The sequence below is a fragment of the Dermacentor andersoni genome, chromosome 9 (genome assembly GCF_023375885.2).
Source record: "Dermacentor andersoni chromosome 9, qqDerAnde1_hic_scaffold, whole genome shotgun sequence".
NCBI lineage: Eukaryota > Metazoa > Arthropoda > Arachnida > Ixodida > Ixodidae > Dermacentor > Dermacentor andersoni.
The window spans coordinates 46,897,141-46,924,120 of NC_092822.1; the positions used below are offsets into that span (position 1 = coordinate 46,897,141).

Sequence of the window (26,980 nt, forward strand, 5' to 3'; positions counted from 1 at the left end):
TCGACACCGCCATCGTACACCAGCATTCACCACCACACGAAAACTGCTGCGGAACTCCCCTTAACAGCTTCGCTGGAGAAGTTGCCTCCTGCGACATCCATTGTTCAACCGCTGTCAATCATAGTCAAAAGTAAAACGAACACCGACCGTAAACAATAACAAGACATTTCGGCACTTGTACATGAGCCTTATTCACAATGTTTTACCGTTGACTATGATTACCAGAGGCAAGTTTCATCGAACACCTCACTTCAGATCACTTAAAATCTATCACAGTCACTCGAGCCTCGCCAAACCGAAAAATCCAAGCCCGCTGACAATCAGCATTTCTTCTAAAGCAGTGGTGCCATGCATGATCTGATGGCTCACAAAATTGTACATCGGAGCCATGCAAGACACACAGTTTCAGAAAATCTTAGTCATCCCTGCATACCACACTTATCACAGCCTACACATGCCCTCTAAACTTCCCACCTTGCACATGGTTTTCTGGTTTCCATCTCGAGTGCGCGCTAGATAGCCAGTGTATGACCAAGCTTTTGAACATTAATGGAAAAAGAGCCTGGTTGGACCATGCGGCAAGCCATTTCGAACTTGCCAGTCCATGCAAACTTTCCATGTGAGATGTGTCCAGGAGTACAAACACACATGCGTATGGTAAGTAGGTCTTGCAAGAAATGTGTAAAAAGATTCAAAGCCATCATCAGCTGCATCAGCTCTGGCGAGTTTGATGCAGCTCACTGCACCGACATATGGATTCACAAAGAAATGCAAAGGTAATATCCAAACATGCATCTTCCAGCTCAACATGTGTGCAGGATGGCATGATTTGCACTGAAAGGCAGCAATGCTAACAAAAATTAGAGGACGCTTAAGCTTCGCCTTCAAAAGTGGAACGCAACAGCGTTCCCGTCGACACGCCAAGGGGTGTAAGACAATGTGCTACAGCGCAGCGATCACTTGCGAGGCGCCCCGCATTGTTCGGCACGGCAATGAAACGTGCGCCTGAGCAAGCGGAACGAACCAAAGAACTCGGTGTCTCGGAGCCCCGGGGAAACGATGCACGCCAGCCAAACATCGTGATCGGCACGGGCAGAGAGATAAGACAGATAGTGATCTAAAGAATGGAAGGACGCTTGATTCTGCAACCCGTGAGGGAGCAAGGAGAAACGTCGTCAGGGGAGAGGAGTCCGGGACGCGACGCACCTCGCACCTGTCCCCGCAAAACCCCAATGCGCGAGTGGCGCGCCACCTGTCGGGGCAGCGCCGTACATTGAGAGGAGGGGGTCTTCTGTGTTTGCCGCAAGATGGCTCTGCGTGTGCGGAAAGCGCTGAAGAAATGTAGCAGAAACGCACTTCGCTACTCGTGTAACTGCGACTTCTGTAAGTTACATGTTCATAATTACCGATATATACCGCAGTATAACTTTCTACGGCTCATTTCTATGGCAACACTGCATTCACTAGAGGCGCTTTTGTACCGCTTTAAAGCATCGAACTCGTGGCTGAGTGGTAGCGTCTCCGTCTCACACTCCGGAGACCCTGGTTCGATTCCCACCGAGCCCTTCTTGCAAGTTGTTTTTATTTATGAATTGCCTTCTGGGATTTTTCGCTTACGGCCGACGACACCGGCTTTTCTGCGACATGAGCTTCTTAATGCTGTCGCGTTAAAACCAAACATGAATAAGCTTTGAGCACCTATGAAACACAAGTGGGCATTCAAGTGTTCCACAGAAGGTTTCTCGATACAGTCTAACCTAGTTATAACAAAACCACATTCTACATGAAAAAGACCTTTGTCATATCAGATACACATTAAGCACACATGCTGATATCGGCAGGAAGAATCTTGCAATAGGTTGTGTGTGAATATGATGCCTCTTGCAAGCTAGCAAAGGATCTTCTGTCAATTTTGGTGGCCTTTCGGTGGATTGTGCTAATATGAGGCACAGAAAAACGCACCCAGTTAGACACCCGCTTGGCACCATCCTTAATGCACAATTATGCGATTGTGGTGATCGCACGGAACTTGCTAGCCAAGAGACTCGCATGCATCCAGGTTGTACTGTTTCATTTTGCTCTTGGAGAGGGAGATTTTTCCTACCAGAATACACACATATTGAGTCACGTGCAAACAAACATTTGCTTTGTTAAAACCAACACTGTGTTTGATCTGATTTTTGTTTTCATTCTAGCAGTAGAATACTCACTGAAATAGAGACAAATTTTAGATTCCCTTCATTGTATCCAGTAATTTCTTATATTTGTGTTCACTAAAACATGGTTCAAGTGTGCAGTAAGCCCTCATTAACTGAACTTTTATATCTTGAAATATCAGTTAAGTCAATAATTTTTTTTTCCTGGCTTTATGCGAACTCAATGTATTTTTCACCGATCATCTCAAAATGCTTTTGAGCCACACTCTGAATAACTCGAAATCTTCACCGAGAAAACATTGCGGAAAAAGTTGCTATGCAAAGGCTTCCATACTTTGTGCACTGCTGTGATATCGGAAAAAAGCGACAGGACCGCGAGAAAGTTTGTAGCAAATTCCACTTGATTCTGCACTGCTCTTAACAGCTGCCGGCTGTTCAGAGCCGGCTGCGATCTCATTGATAATAGACAGTTTTAGCTGAAGGCCCCTTACGTTTCGCTCTGCTCAGATTTCACGCGCTGAGACGCTGCAGGTAAGTGTAGACCTCGCATTCGATAACCGCGTCTTAACCGCAAATAACCACAAGCGACGCACTATCAGCTCGGCTGCAAAATGACCAAGAATCCAAGCAGACGCGCTTCGCTCAATTGAATTTGCAAGTGGAGCGAGGGAAGCAATCTTGCCACTGCCATCATGAGTGTCGAGCACAAATGCATTAGCGTTGCTGCTAAACGATTGTACAGAGATTGCAGGGTCAGCACGACACCACAAACCGTGCGAAATATCTAACAAAAAATGATATCTCGCGCGTGTTATTTGGCAAAGGTCATCTACCGAAAATACCGCTCCTGGTGTATTGAGCTTTTGCAAGGAATTTAGTGGCTACTGGCGCCTATTTCGAAAGGCTCTACGTGGTCTTGTGGTGTGGTCAGGTGCTTATAGTATTTTTGTAAATTACCTTATCTCAAAACTCTGCTTACTTCAAAGTTTTCACCGATTTCTACAACTTCGAGTTAACGGGGTCTTGCTGCATAAATACAGTCTCTGCTGCCAAGTGAAAGCTACTTAATGAGGATGTCTGCAGCACTGAGCTGACTGATTGCAACAAGTATCCCTAGGCATATGAACAACTGACACAGGACTGGTGTAGCCAAAGTCCTAGACTGAACTCAGGTCTGAAGGACTGCCCTAAACAATGAGCAAGAAAACACTCGTAAGGCACAGTCATCCATTGAAATAATAACAAAAACAGAAAGGACGGAAGGCCACATAAAACGATTGCAAAGCGAAATATAATACAAGAGCAAGAAGAGAAGATTCAGCATGCTGTGAGAACAGTGACACTCAGATGTGTTTGTTGTCACACGTGACGACAATGTTGTGACGGTACACTGTACAAAAACTCGCTGTGCCTGTATGGGCTGCAACACAGCGGCCTGCCCAGGTGTGGTTAGTTTTCGCACAGCTGTTACAACCGGTGACGTTACTGTGCAGCCCTGCAAGCCATGGCTCAAACACTACACTCGAGGAGTTTGAGAAGTAGTTAAGAGCAGTGCAATGAGCGATGGAACAGAAAGTGTGGGGCATAATGTTGAAGGGCTTCTAACCAGGTGTGGCCATTTTTAACAGACAAGAGCACTGTACACAATGCACACTGACAAAGTATTGCACTGCTGTGCACCATGAAAACCGAAATTTCAAACCAAACGTCGTGTGGCCTTCTCAAGGGAGCGGCACTGTAAGCCGGATTGTCGAGGTCAGACGCATAAGTGCGCCTAGATAATTCGCATTGCTGAAACGTCACTCACCGTTAAGCATGTGACTTTGAGAATTATTCAAGGCTATAGCAGTTATCTGTTTTATCGGTTGCTTCATTAGACAATATATAGAGAATTAATAAAACCTACACACTGAATATCTGCAACTCTCGTTTTACTACGTGCCATAGCAAAAGGGACATACTTCTGCTTCGTCTGCTTCCCACGTCGTGCAGCCATGTGCGCAGAAAGCGAAACTATCTGCCACCTTCTAACAGGTTTCTGTGCATGATCGTGTTCTTTTATAGGCTTGCATCTGCCTTAGTGCTCATCTAGCACTGGCTTATCACACCACTAGTCAGACGTTTGCATGCACAGCCTGCAAAATTAGACAAACGCAGCAGTTTGCGCATTAGACCGTCACCGGAAGTGCACCACACAGCAAAAACGTGCAAGAGAGAGAGAGAAAAAAGGAAGGCGGGGCCCGTGACATATTCATTACGCACTTCTCTGGCTCCGGTATGGGAGAACGCAGGGAAGGAATTTCGCTTGCAGAGGCTAGACGGGGGCAAGTGGAGAGAGTGTATGTTGGCAGCGAAGCTCGCCTTCTGGAATCATGAGTTCGTGACTGTTTAAATGTTTCTATCTCTGCTGTTAACAAACCAATTTGAAAAATTGTAGCGGTAGAATGTTCCCTAGAGGCCATCTAACAGCTTCCAGCATATGACCAAAATTTGCTACAGCACCTGGTGAGGGGCCTTTTTTAAAAGACTTTAACAAAAGCTGGTAGCCGATATTCTAGTTGACATTAAAAGAATTAGGCAGGCCATGAGATATGTAAGGCAGATAACTGGTGGTCTATTGGAGTCACAGAACGAGTACCCAGGGAAGGGAAGCATAGATGGTCTGAAAAATGCGGAAGTTTGCAGACATCAGACGACGTGGGAGCGGCCCGCTGCGCGCTAGGGCGCGCCCTAAAGGACCCTAATAAAGTTTTTCATCCATCCATCCATCAGACAGGGGCAAATTGATGTCACTTGGAGAAGGCCCACATCCTGCAGTGAACATAAAATAGGCTGATGGTGATGGTAACTGCCCATAGATTCCTTTTAGCAGTATGGACAAGTTGGTGTTAGAATAGGAAAGTTGGCACATACATAACCGTTAAAGGTGGTACAACAGCAGTAAAAAAAATATATGCCGAAGGCACGATGGCAATACCGTGAATTAGCATGGTTAGACGAAAGACAAAAAAGGTGGTTCCTTTTTCTGGCCCTTTGTATCCGTTTGTGCAGTGTTGTCATCCACCGCAGATGTCTTCATTTGTGTAATGTCACCACAGGCAAAAGTGGTGATTCACACAGTTCACAAGCTCGCTTCTCATTTGTCATCTGGGCATTCCCTTTGATGAACAAGAAGTAACTCACAAAAAACAAAGAAAAAAAGGAACAAAGCATGCACTACTAGTTGTAACCAGAGCTGACAAGCTGACGGGCCATTTGATAAATTGCCCATGGAGATGAGAACCAGCGAAAGATGCAAAGTGACTCCTCAGGAGACAACAAGAGAAAGCCTAACCCCACGCTTCACAGAAAAGCAGATGGCCAAATGCAAGCTGCGAGAACACGTGCTCAAAGCTGCAACGAGGCAGCCCAATGAGGGTGGCAGGTGTAAAAGGGAGGAAGCCAAATACACATTCAGAAATGCAATGGCTCAGAACTCGATGATGCACGAGCACAAAGTACTGAGCATTAAAAGGACACCTTATAGAAACATTAGCTTAACGCACATTGAGAGCTAACGTGTCCGGAATATCATGATAGGTTGTGAGTGGAATGCCAGCAAGGCAGGAAGGAAATGGAAGTACGGGCGATAACACCAGCTTTCAATTCCCACACACACTTAAAACTAGTTCATTGCTCGTCAATAAAGCATGATTACACTGCATATGAAAGTAAGCTAAGAGTCAGTCAGAGAGAGAGAGCTTTTGGTGACTTTCTCTGTGCGACAGCCAGTCCGAGGTACGAAAAAATACCATGAAATTATTCGCATCACACTGGTATCACCAAATGCGTAATATAGGTGCAAACGTTTTAGGAAGTTTGGCCTACCATTTTCTTCACTACACCTAAACCTCGTTATAGTGAGACAGGATATAATGGATATAATTAAGTAAATGTAATTCACCTTGAAATCCCTATTGAGATCCAGGTATTTAAAGCCTTGTTTTAAAGAAGTAAAACTGTTCAGCCAATGGATATAATGAACTAGATTAGTCTCCGAAACCGAAAGTACCGACCGCTGTACACCAAGCATATCGCTTTCCGCTGGGTTTCGCGCTCGTTCGGTGCTGCAATTCAAAATTTCTGCGTTACACAACCCGTCGAGCAACACAGATCTTTCTCGTCGCCGTGCGTAGCCACGTGCTCAGAGGCTGTGCATAAGCAAGACAGCCTCTGTGCACAGCCAGCTGTGGCAAGTAGCTGGCAAAGCTAGGCTGCTAGGTGCACCCTTCGATATTGCAATTTCGGAGGCCATGCTTAGCTGCATCGCACCATGTATCCATGATGATACTTGCACGCTGTGGGGATGCGTGACTCTCACGCCTCCCCTGAGATCTAGTTTTCCCGCATAGCTCGTCTCCTACAGGGCAGCTTCGCCCGCCGCGTGGCCTGGCGCCCGCGGCGGTCCGAGTGGTTGAAGCGCAGTGCGAGAGATGGCGCTAGTGTTGCGCTGCTAACGCCGCCGACAGGCGAGGTTACTTGGGCGCCGAAAGGAAGGCGCTTGGTCTCTTTGGGTTCGGGAAGCGAGCGGGACGGACGTGCCGCTTGCGCGCGCGCCGACCATGCTTCTGCGAGACCGTCTCGCGTGGCCACCTTGGACACCGTTGGCGTGACCGTACACGCGAACGACCAGGCGTTGGGATCCAGCATGGGGCGAACATATTCGCTCGCAATGCGGTCGCGGTAAGTCGGACTTCTAGATTTGTCGCGCGCCCATCGGCATGTTTTGTGGATAGCAACTCGGCTAGCAGGCATTGATCTATGAAAGGTGCAATAAATGCCCTTGTGATTGTTTGCACTATTGTGTTGTCGTTCCTTTGTCCCAATAGTACGGAGGAGAACCCCATATCTCCCACAACGCAGAATAACAAAATAGCATGCCGCGTTGGCTGACGCAGCTAGGCGTGACCTCCAAGATGACACCAGCGTGAGCAGGCCCAGCCAAGTCAGCGCGCTCATACAGCAGACATGGAGTTAACCCCTACAGCGGAGCCGTGGGGCCAGGAGAGAGCGGTGAGTCTGATAGTTTTGCTTTCATGGGCTGAACGCGTTCACGCATACGGTCACAGTGTCTCTGACGCTGTGCCAAGCTCTGTTGGCCGTACGCTTCAACGGGTTTGCAACATCACACAAAGGTGAAACCACCTACGAAAGTCATGGAGGTCACCCAAGAATACCGCCCCACCTGCGTGGTTGGCACACCATGTTGTGTGCTACATACTGCCCAAACACAATGGACTGCGTTCGCATCACAGCGTGCTAGCTGTTCCTTTTGACCGCATCACTGTGTCGCTGGTTTCACAAGAATATGTGCGAGCCAAGCGGAAAGCAGGAGTGAAGGGCCATCACATTGGAACGTAAGGATGCTATTGTAAAGGCTGTCGCCTCGGGCACTAAAGAGTCGCGTGTTGCACACGCCAGTGAGTTATTGCTGTTGTTTCATGAAAATTTCATTGCATACGCTGCCACGTAGCGGTTTGGTAGGCCGTGGAGCCGTGGTCTCCTTTGCATGTTTAAAGTTGTACACACCACTGGGTACGTATTGCAGTAAAAGTCAATAATCAATATAACGAAGTAATGGATATAACAAAGTAATTTCAGCTTCCCCATCAACTTCATTATAATGAGGGTCCAGTATAGTAAGAGATTTTTTCTGTCAAGGTAAGTGCATACAAGATTTTTGAGAGGAGAGTTTACCATTCTAGACTGACTTGGTACCTCTCGTGTCTGCCTTTAGAGAAAAAAAGGAAACAAAAGAAAAGTGGCAGGGTCCTTTGTGTCAAGGCCAAACAACCACATTGCTTCACTTTTTTCCCAGGTGGAGGGAACGGGTCAATGTGTTGCTCACTTCCGAAGTCTGGCTTGACCAGTTGATATTTCGGCCGTCGCTGGAGACCACAGGGATGGGCTTGTCAGCGACGCCACTGTTGATGAATGTCCCAATTTGCAGAAGGTCGTGGTTGCGCCAGTGACGGCGGACCGCGTCCACAAACGCTTGCACAAACACGCTGCCATAGTGAGGATCCCGGTAGGACAGGGAGCTGCAAAGAATTTAACACACACATCAGTGGGGATGTTGGGCACGAGGCCCTACTAACACGATTTTAGGTCAGATTGCTTCCAGAACAAAAAAACGAAGGCCTGCTTGCAAACAATGTGAAGGCTACCGCTCTCGCTGCTCTTGTTTTTAGCTAATCAAAACATTCAGCAAGTAACTTCTGCAAAAATCTACAATTTTGAGGAGGTGTTTGTCAAAGAGAAAAATCGTCACTCACCAGAGAGTTTTATGACGATACAAAAGAAACTTATGCAGGCTTCTCAGAAAGGAAGTTTTGCGTTAAAGAAAAATGCATCCTGGTTCAGGGATTCAACCTGGGACCCAACACTTTTCCAGGCCAGTCGCTCTGCCATCTGAGCTGACTAAAAGGTTAGCAGATAGCAGCGTGAGGCCAAATTAAACAACTCAACAATGTGTCATTCTTTGGCGGAAGATAGTGTTTCACTTTAATGAGTTAGTTTGTCTTATTTATTTATTTTTCTTAATATATTATGTGGAAAGTTGCATACACGCAGTTATTTACAACAATGAGGTTCTAAATAACCTTCTAATTAACACAGATGAAAAAGGAACTGTACTATCTCTGCTACAGGCAATTTCTTCAGGTCTATGCATATGGCCTAAAGACAATGGGGGGGGGAGGGGGGGACGTCTGTCATGCATACGACAATAGCAATCTTACTAAGGCACTGTCGACATGAACTTCAGCATGTGAGCCCGGCTCCGTCTTTCGCCAGTTGTCCTTGGCAGTGGTTCTGAAATGAAATGGAAGTGATCTGTGACTTGCTGCAGAAAGCAGTAATGTGACAATGCTCCACTTTTCAATTCATGCAACAAAGACAACTGGTCTGTGAACAGTAGCGACTGGAAACAAAAACACCACGTGATACCCCACACCCGAGCTCTTGGCTTCAGCTGCGTCTGAAGGCATTGTTTGGGTGTCCTGGCTTTGACGCATTGCTTTAGTCTTTGTTTTGCTGAGCACCAATCAGAACCTTGCCAATTTGCATTGGTGTTGTTACTTATAAAAGTACCCACAAGGGGGTCCCGTAGCTCATCACTACAGGTGAGCCTCCTATAAATAAGCACAATTGATAAGTTCAAAATTATAACATCAAAAGTGTGCCTCATAATCATATAATGGTTTTGGCACGTAAAACCCCATAATTTAAATAACATCAAAACAACATTACAAATGCATACAGAAACACATTTCAAACGCACACAAAAATAAACAAATTGAAGAAAGAAATTTACACTTACATGATCATTTGTAACCTGTTAGAAATGAAAACGGTTACACTTTAATTAAAGGTTACACTTTAAATCAGTACCTGTTTAACCAGCTAGCCAACCTCACCATCTTCCTTGGGTATGTTTCCTTCATATCTTTCGGCTGCTAGATGGTGGATGCTGACTTCCCCTTTTCAGATACCCACAGCCTACTTTCCCACTGATCTAAATTTAACGGAAGCATAGCTTTGTTTGTAGGTCTCAATTAGCTGTCATCCATTCAAACAATCCCACATCAACAGCCGCCCGCATTGCACAGAAGACTTTATGCATCATGGAACCAACCAGATAAGCCTTCGCTCTGGCAAGCCTGGACACAGAGAACCTTTGGCTTGTCCCGGAGACCATCACATTTCTCGCAGAGGTAGCTCTCAATGGTGTCAAGATTCACCTTTTTGCAGTCACTTGCATAAAACCCACCTGAAAGGATACGTAATGTCACGTGATAAGCACTTCTTTTTCGGGAACTGTCTTAGGGGCTAGGTGGCCTACGACACTTTGCTAACAATCATGAGGTCCCAGGTTAGGTTAGACGATACGCAGTTTATCGGAATGGTTAAAAAAAAAAATCACAGTTCATTGCATACTGCCATAGCCATGTCTCCATTCTGCCTCCACCTGTGTGTAAAAGGGCCAGTGTTTGTAGCTTCGCACCTCTGCCTCTGAGGCTACACCCCCTGTATAGTAGTACTGTCATGTTCAAGTGACACACGTCATTCACTTGACACTTGTACGGCTCTAAGCTTGTTAACAGTAATGCTTAATTTTAGCATCAGAAGCAATGCCACTCCACTGCAGGGTCATTAACATACAGCATGAGTGATGAAGAGGGTTTCATCTCATGCCAGAAGCCTTACCAGCTAAAGTTCTATAAGCCACATCAGATTTCAGGGCCTTCCACCACAAATATGTAAATCCAGATTGCAGAATAGTCAACTTGCAAAGTCTGGGATAACCATTCACTGCGTGCCCTCATAAAAGTCAAAAGCTTCCATCTCTACACTTTGCCTTTGAGTATGGACCTAATCCATGATACACACCATGCATAAACCTGAAAGAGCTGTCACTATGTAAACTGCAGTTTTGAATCAGCACAAGTGAACAGCACTCATTTTTAGGACAAACACAATCGTTCACTCAAACAATGTATTGCTGTCAAAATAATAATGACTCAATGGCTTGCACAATTATTAGGGTCAGGTCATCTTACCTCTGTACCCATGTGACAAGATGATGAAAACAAGAGCATCACTCTTCCGGTGATCCCAAACTGTGGCAATTTCGTGTAGTAATTTTTCAATTTCACTTAATGTGTAGTCATCATACACTCTGACGTCGAAATCCAGCTCCTCCCACAGTTGTTTGAGCACATCTGAAGGGAAGAGAAATTTTTAATGCGAGTTAAAGCTGTGTATTAGTGGACAGAAGGTTAAAAGCAAGCAAATGTTCTTGCCATTCTGGAGGAATCGCAGCAAAGCAAACATTAGTCTTTTAAAAAGTATGAAGTATTCTTTTTCCTTGCGATAAAACAAATATATTTGACATTATAGAACATACACCAAGCTGCATAGCTTGCTACAAACCTTGCACAAAGAAATTCGCAGTAAATACCTTACGAAATGACCACAAATTACACTGCCCCACAAATAATGTTTAATGACAAGTGCCCCTCAATCATGGGAATCAGCGCTGTCGTGTCTTACAGTTCCACTTAAAGTTAAAAAAATAAAATTTAAGCCGCTCAAACCTTGCACTTACATAAGACTAAACTTGGCCATTGTGCTATCATTATAGAGATGTTATTGAAACAAGTTTTTAACTGTCTTATCAGCTTCAAATGCACCACTTTTATACAACTTGTTGTTTGTAGTGCTCAAAACTATTTGCAACTAATGTTACTCTTTACGAGTGTTAGTTCTTACTGCTTTATGAAAGTTTAACATTTATTTTTGTTGTTTGTATTACCATTTGCCCATTATGCCAATTTTAGGTCCCAACTAAACTTTACAATTATGCCTTATGGGTGATGTAGATGTGTGTAGGCGTGTGTAGTAAATAAAGCTATAATTAATAAATAAATAAACCTCATCTCGTAGCAGCTACGTAATGAATTTAAATTTCACAGAGCAAAGAAGATGGAATGGGCTGAATGCGTGCACCATGGTGCATGGTCACAGGAAGTGTTAGGACTGACTATTAGACAGGCTAGAAGCTCATTCCATGGTTCGTCCAGGAGGCCTTAACTCGCCATGACAAAGCCTCCGGCGGCATCATCACAGGCTCAGCTTTTTCGTGTGCATCCTTCAACAACGTAGCGTGTGACATAGATTCCACAATGGATGCAAACTTCTGCTCTGTTAAGACGTGAAACTTTTCATTTAATGGATCACTGTGCAGGCAGTAAAAACTACAGATTGAAACTTTTGAGTCTGAGGCAACCTGCTAATGATTTGTGGGAATCCCAAATGTTTTCACAAATTCCACGATCTGTAAACTTTTGTGGCCGACTGCATACACATCAGGCAACCCGATGCCTGCCTTGCTAAAGCATGTTTAGATAAATTCTAAGAGGAATTTACCTCTTACTCACTTGTATTAAATATATATACATTGAATGCATGAAATGGTCTCATTAGACAAATGCTAAACCAGTTTGGATGAAATTGGCTGCATTAAAAATAAACCAGTAAAATTGTAGCAACAGCTGTGCAAAGCTAATATTATTTAGGCGCCGAAATTTTTAACAAAGTGGAAAAATTAAATTGAAAAGAAACTGCAATTCTACAAACTGCATCAGACAGTGCAGAAAGAACAACTGGGAAATAGGAGATGTCCTACATTTTTTTTATTTCTTCAGTCTTTCTATTAGCGGTGCTGAGGAATATGAACCTGTACTGTGGCAAAGGCCGACAGAATTTAGGCCAAATTCAAAAACTGCAATGTTTAACGAAAATGCGCACAAAATCATGAATCAATTCCACAAAGGCGATTGCGTTCAGTTTCCAATCAGACTTTTCATGCTAATAAGCTATGTGCTGCTCAAGTCACGAACCAAGTTGCGTGCAAAAACATAAAAAGAAGACACACACACAGCACTGACGTGTAGGAATGTCTTTATACAAACATATATAAACAGACAAATAAAAAACAAGGACATACGTGAACATGTCATGTCACTCCCACCGTCTGGGCATCAAGGGCACGAGTGACATGACATGATTACTACATATCAGTTTCATTTTTCTGTGCTTGTCTTTTACTTCTGTCTAATTATATGTGTCTGCCCTTTCAGAATAATGAAAAGTTGTTAAAAGTCATTGCTGTGTGTGTCCTCTTATGACCTTGTCCAGTGTTGTGCTATTTAAAATTCAAGACGATCAGCCTCCAACAGGTCTCAATTCAGACGTTATAAATTTAAATATGCTTTTCTTTCATATTCTGGGCTCTCTGAACACGATTAAACTAAAAGTGTGAAGATAAAATTTGGACGAAAGAAGAATGGAAATGAGAACAGCATCACGTTAATTTTCTTTCTACTTTTCGTCAAATTTCTATCTCCATGCTGTTAGTTTAATCACGCCTAAACCAACTAACCCAAATGTGCATCTTGCTTCTCTAAACAACCTGACAACAGCACACTGACAGAATGTAAAAAAAGCAAACATTTCCTTTTACCAACATCTTTCTTTGTTCCCTGTCGTTCCTCCAGCTTGATCTCCTTCTTTGGGTCTTTGAACACATTATGGTTTAAAATGACAGCGTATCCATGGGGGCTGTTTGTCATGGAATACCGCGGCACTGTTTCACCTAGACGTGAAGAAATTGACCTTCGGTAAGCAACAGGCAGCTTTATCTGTCAACACTGAGTATCTCCTCTGAATGGCCAGAGTGGATACAGAATGGCACAAGACTTCACTATCCACGCAAGTATGTACCAGTTTAACCAATTCTTTGAGCATTCCATGTTTGACAATACAAAGTGAATAGTATGTGGTGTCTTATTTACATAAAGAACTGGCCCCAGTGTGTCATTAAAGACACAGCCCCATGGCAAATCTATGCCCCAACATATGGCCATATGTTGCCCAGATTGAACTGTGTACTTGAAGTGATTGGTTACTAGGCTGAAATTAAGCATTACAATTACCCATATGCTTGTAATTCATTAGGAAAAGCTTGGGAGATCTACCCCAACAACCAAGACCACCAATTTAAATTAACTGTGTGTCTCATTCAACCAGACATCTGCATGACTGCTATAAGAAAGAAAAATGACTTCCTGCATGGCATTCTACATAGCACACAAACACATTGCAATTCAACACTCACGGACTCGCCGCCACATCCGCCATGCCTCGTAAAACTTGCAAATGACTTGTGATAATGCAAAGTTGTATGAAAATTCAAAGTTCCAGTTCATTCTAAATATTTCAGTTGTCCAGCATGCTTTAAATGCATTTTAACAAACTGTTCTGAAAAATGGGGGAAAAAAAACTCCGCAATGTCAAACAATATCCAAGCAGTGTTTACCACTGAGAACTCCTCACTTCTCTTGATGAGCTGCTTAATTTAAACAAGGCTTTCTGTTAGTTCAAACTTCTTTTAATTTCCCAGGGCATAGTGATTGGGCTAGAAATTTCTCATGAGAGGGACATTCACAGAGCATGTACAATCAAAATGTACCCATATTTTGATGTTATAAGGCTACTGTGAGCAGTAAAAGGTACTGATAATGAGATATAGACTTTTTCAAACTGCTTGAGAACAATTTGAAAAAAAAAATCTTTGTGTCACAATGCATCTCACAATGCATGTCTTAACTCTGTCTCCACCTGATATCACTTGGGCTGTGTGAAAGGACTTCTGTTTTTTATTTGAAGCACACCTTAACTAGCTCTTGGTCATTCAAATCTAAACAAAAATCTGCAGTACCTGTAGTATAATGTAGCACTACAGGCAGCACTGTGTAGCCTAGGTGGCGCAGCATACCATTCTGCACCTTCTTGCATTTCTCAGTGCCTAATCAGTATAGGTTAGCCATACGGATGTATAAATAGTGGCATAAATCATAAGAGTTTCTCGCTATACTACCTAGAGGGAAATCTGGCACTGCTGCGCTGTTGAATGCATGGGAATGCCGGTGTATGGTGACTTCGGATTGGCATCGTCCTCGAAGAACCAGGACACCTTGAAGACATGCCTGGCTAGTACGTTTCGTCTGTCAAATTATTCATTTCCTGCTAAAACAGCATGTAATGTGCTGTTTACCTTTATTATTACACAAAAACATGTTTTGTTTATTTATGAGGACTTGTGATTGAATATCTAATTACGCTGATAGTAAAAACTATCAGCGTTGGAGGAAAAGTAGGAGGACAGATGACAAGGTCTGCACTCGCTTTGGAACAGTTTGTCACCTGTTCGTGTTGGAATTGCTAGATTCTGCATTTTATGTGAGTAAACTTCATTGAAAAATGTAATATGGGTGAAACAAAACCTTTTATGAAGATTTTATTTTAGGAACGCATAATCCGGGTAGCCATATCCACATTTTAGACGAAGCTTCGTAGAACACCCGCCGACACAAGGCCTCGCACACCCATATACCATCATTCCCATGATGGCAGCGCTCGTTAGAAAACTCCCATAGATGGCGGCGCCAGGTTTACCTCTAGGTAATACAGTGAGAAACTCTACGGCGTGAATCACAGTTTCCTAAAATTACTAGAGATAACTCTGGCACTGCGATCATCAGCCACCATGGAAACAATAGGTAGTAGATGGATTCTGTCTGATCTTCTTGCTTGGGGCTTCAGACGTTATTGCGGCTTCGTTTATTGCAATTTATCCGGGGCTTAAATTGGCCTAAATTTCAAAGCAATTTATACTTTCTTTAATGCAGAGGGTAATAATATTCTGCTAGCACGCATAGTCACTGCTAATTATGGTGGTTTTGCTTGTTCATACATCTGTGGCGTAATGGTTTCAATACCGGGCCTCTATGCTAGAGGTCTGGTGTTCAAATCCTGCCATCAGACAATTTTAATAATGTTTATTTAATTATTTATAACACAGTGCTTTCTTATAAATGATCACTTTGCAAAGACACGAAGCCATTTAAAGCCTGAAGGACGAAGTTTAGGCAAATCCATGTACTACCCATCGTTCCTACGCCGGCTGAACTGCCGTGTATGCAGCTCCCGTAGACACTAGCCCCACAGTCCCCTTTAGCGAGTGTATGAAACTCTATGGCATTAATAAACATTCGGGGGATCATTCCTAACAAAGAGGAGTGTGGCTTGAGGTGTGTTCTCCACAGCACCAAAGAGGGTGCCTTAGCTGCCGCATTGACAGACTTAAGCCAAAGTATATACTTCTTAATGAATGATAGCTTCACGGGTGTGTATTATTGTATGTGATAGTTGGTTTGGCGAAACTAAATTGCCTCAACATGTGCTAGGTGGTTTGGCAAAATTAAATTGCTTCGACATTTTCTAAAGCAACACTGACAAGCAGCAGTCTTAAAACAAGAAACTGTTACAGGAGCAAGCTTACAACACCACATGACCAGCGCCTAACACTGAGATGAAGGATACCGGGAGACACGGTCAGTGTTCATCTTTGTCCCCGTGTCCTTACACTGGTTGTCGAAGTGCAGTACCAACTCGGCCAAAGCTTCGCTTAACTGCTAATAACACCAGTACTAGGACAAATCACTCGCAAGTATGATACTTACAGAGATGCTCCAAGAGTTCTTCATTGTTGTATGCTGCCCTTATATGTTCGTAAAGAGCAGAATAGTTGTCCAGTGTAATGATGCTGTTCTCGTACAGCAGCACGATGACTGCTTCCGCATGTGTTGGCACACTGGACAGTGAAGATTCAGGCAGAAAATGCCTCAAGATCTCTGCAGCCTCCTCATCCAAGCAGGACTCGCAGAAGCCGGCCAACTCGCGCCTTGAACGAGAGAGAAAGGTTGCAAAAATATAAAGGTTTCCAAGCACTATCAGCAGTTAAAGAAAGGCACTTTCCCATGCACAATGACTTGCCACTTAAAAGGCTTTCTATAGAAAGGGCTCTCATTCGCTGTAAATAAGCATTTTTGGAAATTTTTGGTATGAAATCGCTTATTGAGACAGTGCACCTCGCATGCAATGGGCCCAAGCAGTGTCAGAGCTGAACACACTCTCACTTCTGCACATCACTCAATGACTATTTGAATGATACCGATAGCTGTTACAGCACAGGTCAAACGGGACTGCTGAGTGTTGCTATGGTTGTCTGCCCCTTAATTGATATGTAATGACGAGAGATGAAACGTACAGTTAACAGTGACTATGACGTGAGCTTGCATCACTGGAATTTGCACAGCCGGCCCTTAATAAGAAACAGCATGTAAAAGCATCCAGTTCTCAATCAACACCTGCTGCCACGATGGCTGCCCACATTGATGTGGGATCAGAGAGATCTGTTTGTCCCGTTTGTCCCAATTCTTGGGCTTCCCAACAATGCTCCAAATGGCTGCTAATGTATATGTAGTCTCATGGCCTCTCTCCTTTCTGCCCGAGCGTCTCAGGTGCTGACGGTATAACTCATTACAACCAGGGTATGTAGTCAGATTGGCCGATATGTATGGTTAAGGCAACTAACCAAAATTTCCTGACACTCCTGGGCGACTGGTAAAGTGTGCTGGCTTTGTGGCTGCAGATTCCAAATATCCTTCGCATGAGCTCGAACTTGTGCATTACGTACAGCATCTCCAAGGCGGTTTCATCGACCGACGCGCCGCACTCGACCAAACAACCCTTGACGACGTCGAAGTCTGAACTGGCACCGGTCAGGTAGCGCACCAGGGCGCGCGATCGCTGCGAAGGCGGTACGCCGTGCTGAGAGTTCATCGCGCCGTATACGAGAAACGCGAAGCGCACGCGGTCGACGCCAACTAATTCGTTGACAACGGCTACATAGCGGCAGGCGGGCGTCTGCAAAGCCTGCGTAATCGCAGCGTCTTTGGGGAGGAGTTGAGCGTCTGGACTGAACGCGACAGCCATGTCTGGAGCGCGAACCGCGAAGTCGCTGCGATCATGTAGTGAGAAACTCTATGGTTGCCATAAACCCGCTTCCTTCTAGATGTTGCAACGTTTCGATGCAATACTGCGCAATGCGATGAGCAGATTCACAGGTGCCTAATACGGAAGAGGCGAGGATGGTAGTAAGGCCCGTAACGCTAGCATGCGACCGGCATAACGGCAACCGATCACATATCGAATCCGTTTCTAGGGGCTATAGACTGTAGTGACGATTCAATACGGAAGATTGGTAGCCGTCGTGATCGTAATGCGCTAATCAGATTGCATTGACACCAGCTCAACACCACAGTTCATTCTTGCAGCTCTGTGCTGCTTGTCCAACTGGCCGAACATAAGGCGCCGGCACGGGCACAAGGGCCCCGTGGAAGTTTCGCCGGTTTCGCTCTGCCTTGCGGGGTGTTGATCTCGATCGTTCCGATAGGCGTTCCCGTGGTATCAAGCCATAGAACACGGAACGAGGTTACCACATCGACGCTACAAGTTCATCTTGCTGTTCAAACAACGCGCACAGCACTGAGATAACCGATGGGATATCGTTGATACGATGTACGAGGTCAACGATATATACATGCATACACGCACGGACCGCAGTTCCGCCCAACGTTGGTTCCGCCTTGATACGGATCAACAGGAGGCGTTGTACGGATCCTAGATAAACAAGATAACCAATCCCTAGGGAAAACAAGCTTTTTTTCATCTAGAGCTTAAAGCACCTCGACTAGGGATTGGCCTGCAGCGCTACCGTGCGTTACTTAATAAAGTGACGGTTTTTGCGTCATATTTTTCGTAACCGTGATCTCGGAAGCAACGTTGCGATCGCGACTGGAAAGGGGTACAGTGAACACACGACCAGCCACGAACTCGACGAGACGTTCATTTGAGGGATCGCCAGTCGTTCGTGCGCAGGCGCCAGTAAGAGAGAGAGCGCGAAAGAGAAAATCTGGGGGCTTTTGCTCCTTAAATATGACTCTGCCTAGGTACTACGGAGGAGGCTTCTTAGCGCGTGTTGTAGGCTTTTGTCCCTAGGCGTGCCGTTATTGCGGAGTGGGATCGAGTTTGTTCACGCTCGGACGCTGTAGGTTACAGTGAACTAGAAGTATTGGGAATATCTTCTAGTGCACTGTACTGTAGGTGAAGCAGCGGGCTGTCGTGGCGGGTCGTAGCTTTCTCGCGCCTTACGGCGATGTACCTTATAAATGTTTCTGTGGGAGCAGTAGCGACTGTAGTAGAGCCTGGGCCGCATATATTGAAAATCTAGCAACCGCGGTTGAACGTAAGCAGCTGAAAGGCTGCCGATGACGATGACTCACCCAGCACCAGCGCCGCAGGCGCGAGAAAGTCTGTCCGACGTGCATTCAGCGGCAAAGTTCTGACTGGTGTTGCAGAATTCGCGGGGCGCGGTGGTGCTGAAATTAACGTGACAAGTTGGCGGCTGGACGTGTCTATGTTTATTCATTCGTGTTTTTTTTACTAAGTGCAATAACTTGTTCCCAAGCAGCAGAATGTCCCCGTTACAAAATCGGCCCGACGTCGCTGGCCGACTGCAAAACGGTTGGCCCGACCTCGGCACCCGATGGGGCACCCGATGGCGGGCCGGTATCGGGGATTGACACTGGCCTCACGTCTAGCGACCATATTGGCCTCGAGCTCCACCACTGGAAAAGCTGGCGCCACCGTCGGCGTGACGTGCTAGGAGGGATCACGTGGACACAGCGGCCGCGTCGGCTGCTGCTTCGGGCGCGCCGAAGCGAGCTGAAAACGAGTTTAAATTCCCTCGTACGCTGCGGTCCTCATTTAGTGGCGAAACTTTCCCGCTTCGAGTGTCTCCTTTACAACGCTTCAAAGTATTACAATAGGTAGTGGCTGCCTTTGAAGGCGCGCAACATGGTAGGCTACTGCTCGGTGCCGCAGGGCCGGACGCACGTAACGGAGGCCGGTGTAAGCCTTATTCACACGTAGCCGCAGGAAAAGAAGCTGCGTGAAGCTTGGCTCGCGAAACATAAAACCGGCAAACAGTCATCGGCTACAACTCGGGTATGCAGCAAGCACAAACGCGAGGAACATTTCTGCTACGGCGCCCGGTCTGCGATGTTCTGAAAACGCGCACTGAGACGCTCGCCCGAGTCCGCTACCTGACTAATGTCATGACGGTTTGGTCTATGAACTTGTCGATGCTATAGATACTGGCAAGTTCACTGGAGTGGAAAGGCAGCTATAAGAAGCAGCACATTTAAAAAAAAGCATGGCATATGGTCATGTTTGTGTTATGAATTAATGCACGGGATTACAAAAAAGGAGCAGCGGGAAATTGCACGCTGAGAACACCGATAAACATACAGTGCGACGCAACTCGAGAAATAATATTGGAAGGTTGAAAGAATTTAGAAGAAAAAAAAAAGATTGAATCGTCGCGACTGCACATCACAGTCCCCGTAGGCGTCGAAGTCTCTACAATGAAATTATTTTTGAACAGCTCTGATAGCGCCCACGCAACAATGGTTGCTTGTATACTGTCAAATGCTCATTATTCTGCGGCGTAAAGCTCATGGCACGGTGCGAAAACGCGCGCGCGGAGGAAGCGAAACAGTGCGCGGACAAGCATGCAGACGCCCAGTCGGTCGCTGCGAATCTGCGCGATCGCTGCATTGAGGCTTCGTTCTATTACGCTCCATTTAGTTATACAAACACTATAATAACATATTTCACATAGTTTGCTCTCAGCGTTTACCTACCTTTCACGCAAGAAGCCGGTTCGGGAGACTCCATCGCGGCGACCGCGCGCAGTGGCGTTCACTGTACGTATTCGGTAAAGAGATAGCGTTTGTAAACGATTGTGTGCTTTCAGTTTGCCCAAGATTATTATTTAGACAGTAAGAGACTTCTCTCGTTTCGAAAGTACTTACAGAAATGTCCGGGAGAGCTCGCGCGTGGTGTTTTCAGTGAGCGCTGACAGCAAAACCTATGAGGAGCGCGCCACGTGATCCCTCATACTACGCCAGCGAGGCGCTTCCGATAGATGGCGACTCCGTAACTCCTCGCCGCCAATATCGGCAAGTGGCCCAGCCACTGTAGCCGACGTGGCCGAGTGCACACCGCATGCGGGCCGACTACGACCCAATATTTCGTAAGCACCGGTTTGCCTTAGGCCATCGGTCGGGTGCGGACGTTTTTTTCTTAATTATTATTATCTTATATTAAAAAACACATCCGGTGTTTCTTTTTTTGCTGCGTGTTGCGTTTTCAGGTCAACGATGTACAGTTTATTAGAGACGTTTAACTCGCGCTGACAATTAATATACGCGATATGCGCGTAATTCACATGTGAAACATAATTAAACGCCTCTAATTCTCTGTACTCGTTAGTGTAAATACGCAACAGCAACAAAACGAACACGTGAACGCAGTGTTTTCTCTTTTTTGGTATTTATATTGCAATCATAAAATACATTAACTTTTTCGTGCAGCAGTGTAAACAATTTGCAAGTAGTCTTTGTTCACTGAAATAGTATGATACAGCTAAAGGGCAGCGCTGGTCTGCTGTGAAAGTTTCCCATACTGCCCGGGAGGCTCTTTCAGCCGTTCCCGTGTTCTTGGCTCTGAACAGTATAGCATCCGGCATTTCTCTGTCACCGTCGAGAGTGAAGCTTGGTTAGTTACAGTGCTCATAAAAACTGTAATAAACGAACAAACAAATAATATAGTAATGAATAACTCTATGGGGAACCAGGCAAATGAGTTAGTGGACTTTTTTTCACAGTCATGTGCAAGAAATCCCGATCCTGACACAGTCATAGACAAAATAATTATTTTGTCGTTGCACATGCATGTAATAAACATATACTGTGCACTTTCAGTGAAAATTAGTCCGTTCAACTTCTGCGACGTGATTCACGCTCGAGCCGCCCAAGGAAACTGCACAAACAAAATAACACGCAGACTGCCACGAGACAAATGTATAGGTATACATAACGTCGAGACTGCGGTGACAAAGTATTACACGTAAACTACGAAAATGCGACAATAGAAAAATTGAGGAACAACTTCAATATGCGCTGTCCGCAAGGTTTCCCATACGTGTCTTGTTGTCTGATGTTCCTAGATCTACTCTGGTCCATATGCGGAGAAGTGCCACACACAATCCATTCTTACCTGCAATGCACCAGACGTATATCGTACGTACTGGGTATTTATAGTTTTGTTTTTTTCATCTGTGGGACGGAACAAAAGCGACTTCGAATTATGACTTTTTGCAATGACAACCAGACAAGCGTCTTACCTGATTTCTTCCCGAATGGTGATAACAGTTCAGAGCGTCATTCGCACACTGTTCTTCAATTTAAGTAGTGTCGTTCACGTGTTTCCTAGAGAAAAATTGAGGAAAATACGTCACGCGTACAAGACGAAAAAATAATATTACAAATATATACCTGAAAGTACGTCTCACATTTCCTTGTCCGAACTCTCGAACGCTTGTTCCGTTTCATATAAAGCTCTTCTTTCTTTCTTCCTGTCAGAAAAAAATAAACACAAAAAACAAGGAGTTCATCATACGTTGCAAAACCATTTACGCAATACAAAGCGAGTTTTGTTCCCTTGACAAAGACGGTCATGAACTACACAACGTGAAATTAAAATGCCACTTACGAGTACGCATATCTTGTACGGCGAGACACGGCTGCTCCACTGCAGGGAAAGGGCTTGCGCTGTTCTTGTCCGTGTCACTTTGTGTAGTTTGCGTTTATATGCGCAGTCTATGATCACAGAAATGCACCAACTAGTCTACCAAGAGACGCGGAACGAGCTGGCATCCAGAGCTAGCATTTGACGGGAACTCGCGCCCCTGCCGCCCTGCCTGCGTCCTCGCGAACAGGCGGCGTTGCGCCTGACGAAGCAAAAATATGGATGGATGGATGGATGGATGCAAAACTTTAATAAGGTCCTGAGGTACGCGACTCAGCGCGCTGTGGGCCGCTCGCACGTTGGGACAGTCAGGCCTTGCCCGACCGCCGCATCGTGGGCCCTCTGGACAGCCCATAGTTGCGCCCCGGCATCGGGGCTCTTGATAGCGGAGAACCACTTGTCCTCATTGCTTTGTTCTGTGCCTCGTAACGAGGGGCAACGCCAGAGCATATGGTCTAGGCTAGCGATGTCATTGCAGTGCCTGCAAGAACTAGTGGCATAGGTGTCGGGATAAATTTTGTGGAATAAAGCCGGGTTGGGATATGAGCCTGTTTGCAATAATCTGAGGGTCAATGCCTGCGCTCTATTTAACTTCTTGTGTGGAAGGGGAAAGTCTCTCCTGCCGAGATAGAAGTGCTGCGCAATTTCGTTGTATGTGGTCGGTTGATCTCTGTTCTCCACCACGGCGCAAAAATAGCTAACAAAGAAATACCCGCCTCGCTTTCTCGCCCCGTCCTCGCTGGTGGGAGCTGATGCTGACGGAGAGAATCACCCGTCCCTGCTTTCCAAGAAGCTCTTCATTCCTTCTGGGAGAGGGAATGCGTCGCAAGACGTCGCATCTTGTTTTGTTTCCTTTTGTACTTGCTCATTATTACAGTGTGCAATTATCTTTGTTTTGAAAGTCTCGCTGTAAAGGCTCTTATTAAACTTTTGCACGCACAAAGACAGGACGTCGAACGAACAAGGGACACACAACATGCGCAAACTTCAATTGGCTTTTATTGTGACAGTGACATATATACGCTCCCACAATCAAGAAAAACAGGATGGCAAGAAAACAAAAGTAAATTAAAGGCTCTGCCAAGCGAAAGGAGGCTGCGGATTTGTCAATCTGTATCTGACAGCTTTTTCTGCCCCTCCGCTATCTGTACCTTTGCAAGGCAGAAATAAATCATTTGAATTTTAATGAATATTTATCGTCAAAGCATCACGTCTACATGTGTACGAAGTTCGATATGTGCGTGCATGTACGCACAGTCAATACGCGCTTTGCAGGGAGCTTTGCACGAAAATGGTAGTTATATATGCTTCCCAGGAGACGGCGCTTGAAAAAAACACTCATCATATATACCATGAATTTATAATTCCTAACTGCTTGATTGTTGAATGTCATTAGTTCACTGAGCAAAAATTGGAAGAACTTGATCTAACTCTAGTTCTTCCCAATCAAATACACGTCGACACCAGAAATGCTCCATTTGTATGACTTACATTGATTGGCATGCAGCCTTAATTATTCTTAGACGAATCGACAATAGCTACAAAAATTGCAGACTTTGACATCTCTTCACAATTCGGCTTCGTATAACCACTTCTCCCACACTCCCCAGTGAAAACATCCAACCGAAATGTTTTCCTAGAACTGTACAGTCCGCAAGTCGCCTGCGCTTATATCGTTTGGCCATTTTTGCTGCGCTGCGACAGGGCAGTTTAATATTAACACGCTGTTCGCGAACAATTTTGCTTGACTCTTTCTGCAGTTCAGATTACTATTACGAGAACTGTCTAACGCAATATCCACTTGATTAAATTTTGTTCCCCGTTAAATAGTTATTTTCTCGATCGTATACACCTAGAAAAAGAAAGCAATAATGAACGATGTAATAGTGCTACAAACATCTCCGTTTTCGAAGTATTGAAATCTTGTGATTTTTCGTAAAGGAAATGTAGTACTTTCGCCACATGTCTTCTTCCTCCAACTTCCACATTGGTCCCCACTAACTCTTATTCTCATAATAGTGGTAATTGCGTGCGCAATCGCATATACAGCGAGAATAAATTTGATTCTGATTTCATAATTCACTCTAATTACTACTGTTCGAACAGTCCAGAACAAAACACAGAACCATCATTTAGCCGGAAGTTTATCTAACAGCCAGATGAACTGCTCTTTTCTTCGGATATGATCTTTTCTTCATCATGGGCGGACCATATGCAACACCTTCTAACCGTGCTGTGTCGTCTACGTGAGGCCAACTTAACTGTTAAGGCTCCCAAATGCCAATTAAGGCGCGCGGAGGTAGCTTACCTAGGTCATGTAATAGGGCAAGGTCATCGTCGGCCTTCCGAGGTTAAACTGACCACAATAGACAACTTCGCGCAACCACCCACCAAGCGGGACATCAGGTCATTCCTTGGCTTGGCGGGTTATTACCAAAGATATATATCCCGCGGTATTCCGAGATTGCGAGTTTAACGGATGCTCTCAGAAAAACATAACCACAAACGGTAAAGTGGGATGACGCAAAAGAAAAGGCTTTTAGTATGCTGAAGAAAGCGCTAAAGATCGAATCAGCCAGTGTTGAACGCGCCCGACTACTCTAAGCCATTCATTCTTCAGTGTGATATGCCAGCGACAGCAGTATGGGGGTGGTGCTTTGTCAAAAGAGAAATGACGAGCACGAACACCCTGTACTGTACGCCAGTAGAAAGCTTTCAGTTCGTGAGGAAGCATACAGTGGGGGGGGGGGGGGGGTCATTAGAAAAAGAATGCGCCTGCGTAGTATGGGCGGTGCAGAAGCTATCTTGCTTTATCGCGGGTTTAAGGTTCACCATAGAGACTGACCACTGTCTCCTCACTTGGCTGCAGTCCATGTCTACGAAAAATGGCCGTCTTTTGCGCTGGAGCTTGGCTCTTCAACAGTACACCTTCGAGATTCGCTACAAGAAGGGTAAGCTTAACGGCAATGCCGACGGTTTGAGTCGTTGCCCCTAGAGTAACGAAAGCCTCATGCTCACCCGGGTTTCCCTGGCATTTTTACGTTCGTTCATACGTTTTTTTCCGAAGTGTAGTCGATTGTTAGCTGATTTTAATAACCACGTCATAACGCTTTCTAGAAATGGCTGTTTTTAGTGTTCAAGGGGGGGGGGGGGGGGGGGGGCCGACGCCGCGCGTAAGGAAAGGGACTTGTAGGAGGGTGGCCTTGTGCTCGCTGCTTTGTGGTTGTGGGCCCGGCACTGTTCTGGGGTGATTGCTTGCCCACGCGGGAGACGAGTAGTGCTTGAAAGACCAATTTCACCGGACCGGACCAGGGAGAAAAGTCACAAGAGCGCCACGAGGAATGATGACAACTCCTAGGAATCTACCAGCTACGAACTAAGGGTTCGTCACCTCTGATGAATTCTGCTACGCACAGCGGCTGCTGGCCCCTACGCGTCGGGATCTTCCTCCCCCGCCGTAGATGCTGTTACGGCTGTCGTCTAGCACCTCGTGCCGAAAGTACTTTCACCCACCATGCCTCGTCGAAATGAAGCGTGACTTCTTGTGTTACAGTTAGTTGGCACCTCGTGCAGAAAGGACTTTCCCCCGCCATGCCTCGTCGAAATGAAGCGTGACTTCTCCTGTTACGGTTAATTGGCACCTCCTGCAGAAAGAACTTTCCCCCCGCCATGCCTCGTCGAAATGAAGCGTGACTTCACAATTCGCCATGGTCATCTCGAGTGTCTGCCGGTCTGGCGGAAGCACCGCAGTGTTTTCAGGCCTCTTTTGTGTGCGTGTGTGTGTGTGCGACTTTATAGGGGCCCTAGCTTTCCTCGAACTGTCAAGCTCTACAGGGGAACTTCCGCGAACCAGCAACGCCCAAAAGAGGACAAGCGTCTGCAATTCCCGGACCTGAGGTTTGGTATAACCAGAGGCGGGACGCCCTCCTCCTTGCAGCAGACTCGGTATAACCCGAGGCTCGGTATAACTGGAGGAGGAGGGGCCCTCTTTCCGCGAATCAGACTCTGTGCCGGTCACGTGACGTCGACGGAAGCAAGATCCCTCCCACGATTGTAGAGAGCCTATTTAAGGGGCTCCGAAATGTACTTTTTTAGATCACTTCATTCTCTTCTCATCATCTTTCATCAACCTTTGAATAAACCGTGCAAGTTTCGCACCAGAAATCGTCTCGTCCTTGCCCGGTCGCTATGGTCTACCGGATGCCTGCAGCCCGCCAATAACGCCACGCTGCCCAATAGTAACGTCGGTCGAGCTTCGTTAGGCAGGCGTCGCTACAACACGGCAGCAGTACGATACGCTACCTTGGAGTACGCAACAGCCCGCTCTTACTCGAGCCAGCGCACAAACGGCTGGCGATCCCTCAATTGAACGTCTTGTCAACCAGCCTCGTTGCGAGTATGCGACGCAGACCACTGTACCTAATAATATATTTTATTAACATGTCGGTGTCATGTAATGAGCACGAATGACCAAATAGCTGATATTTCCAATTTATTTTAATTATTTATGTTATTCATACTGCTGCGGAATATATAAGCACTGTCGTAGAAATCATTTCCCCCCGCATGAACGTTGGACTTGGGAAAGTACCTTGAATGTCGGATAGCAGCTGATGTGCTTCTGGTCTACAGCGATCGACGCATGCCATGATTACGTTCCCCGT

The 26,980-nt window shown here is 45.6% G+C and overlaps 1 protein-coding gene and 1 long non-coding RNA gene across 2 annotated transcripts; both read right to left on the reverse strand.

The window, feature by feature from the left end:
- Window positions 1–649: 649 nt before the first annotated feature.
- LOC129384023 (uncharacterized) lies at window positions 650–4,759 on the reverse strand. Its single transcript, XR_008611778.2, has 2 exons — window positions 3,631–4,759; window positions 650–3,591 (listed from the first exon to the last, which is right to left on the reverse strand). It is a non-coding gene; the product is annotated as an uncharacterized lncRNA (long non-coding RNA).
- A 2,853-nt stretch (window positions 4,760–7,612) lies between these two features.
- On the reverse strand, window positions 7,613–18,398 carry LOC126527983 (caspase-1-like). The gene is made up of 7 exons (XM_050175822.3): window positions 17,197–18,398; window positions 16,283–16,503; window positions 13,222–13,353; window positions 10,757–10,918; window positions 9,832–9,966; window positions 8,936–9,008; window positions 7,613–8,236 (listed from the first exon to the last, which is right to left on the reverse strand). Exons 1-7 carry the CDS (start codon window positions 17,595–17,597, stop codon window positions 7,999–8,001), a joined length of 1,362 nt encoding a protein of 453 aa, XP_050031779.1. The 5' UTR covers window positions 17,598–18,398; the 3' UTR covers window positions 7,613–7,998.
- Between the last annotated feature and the right edge of the window lie 8,582 nt (window positions 18,399–26,980).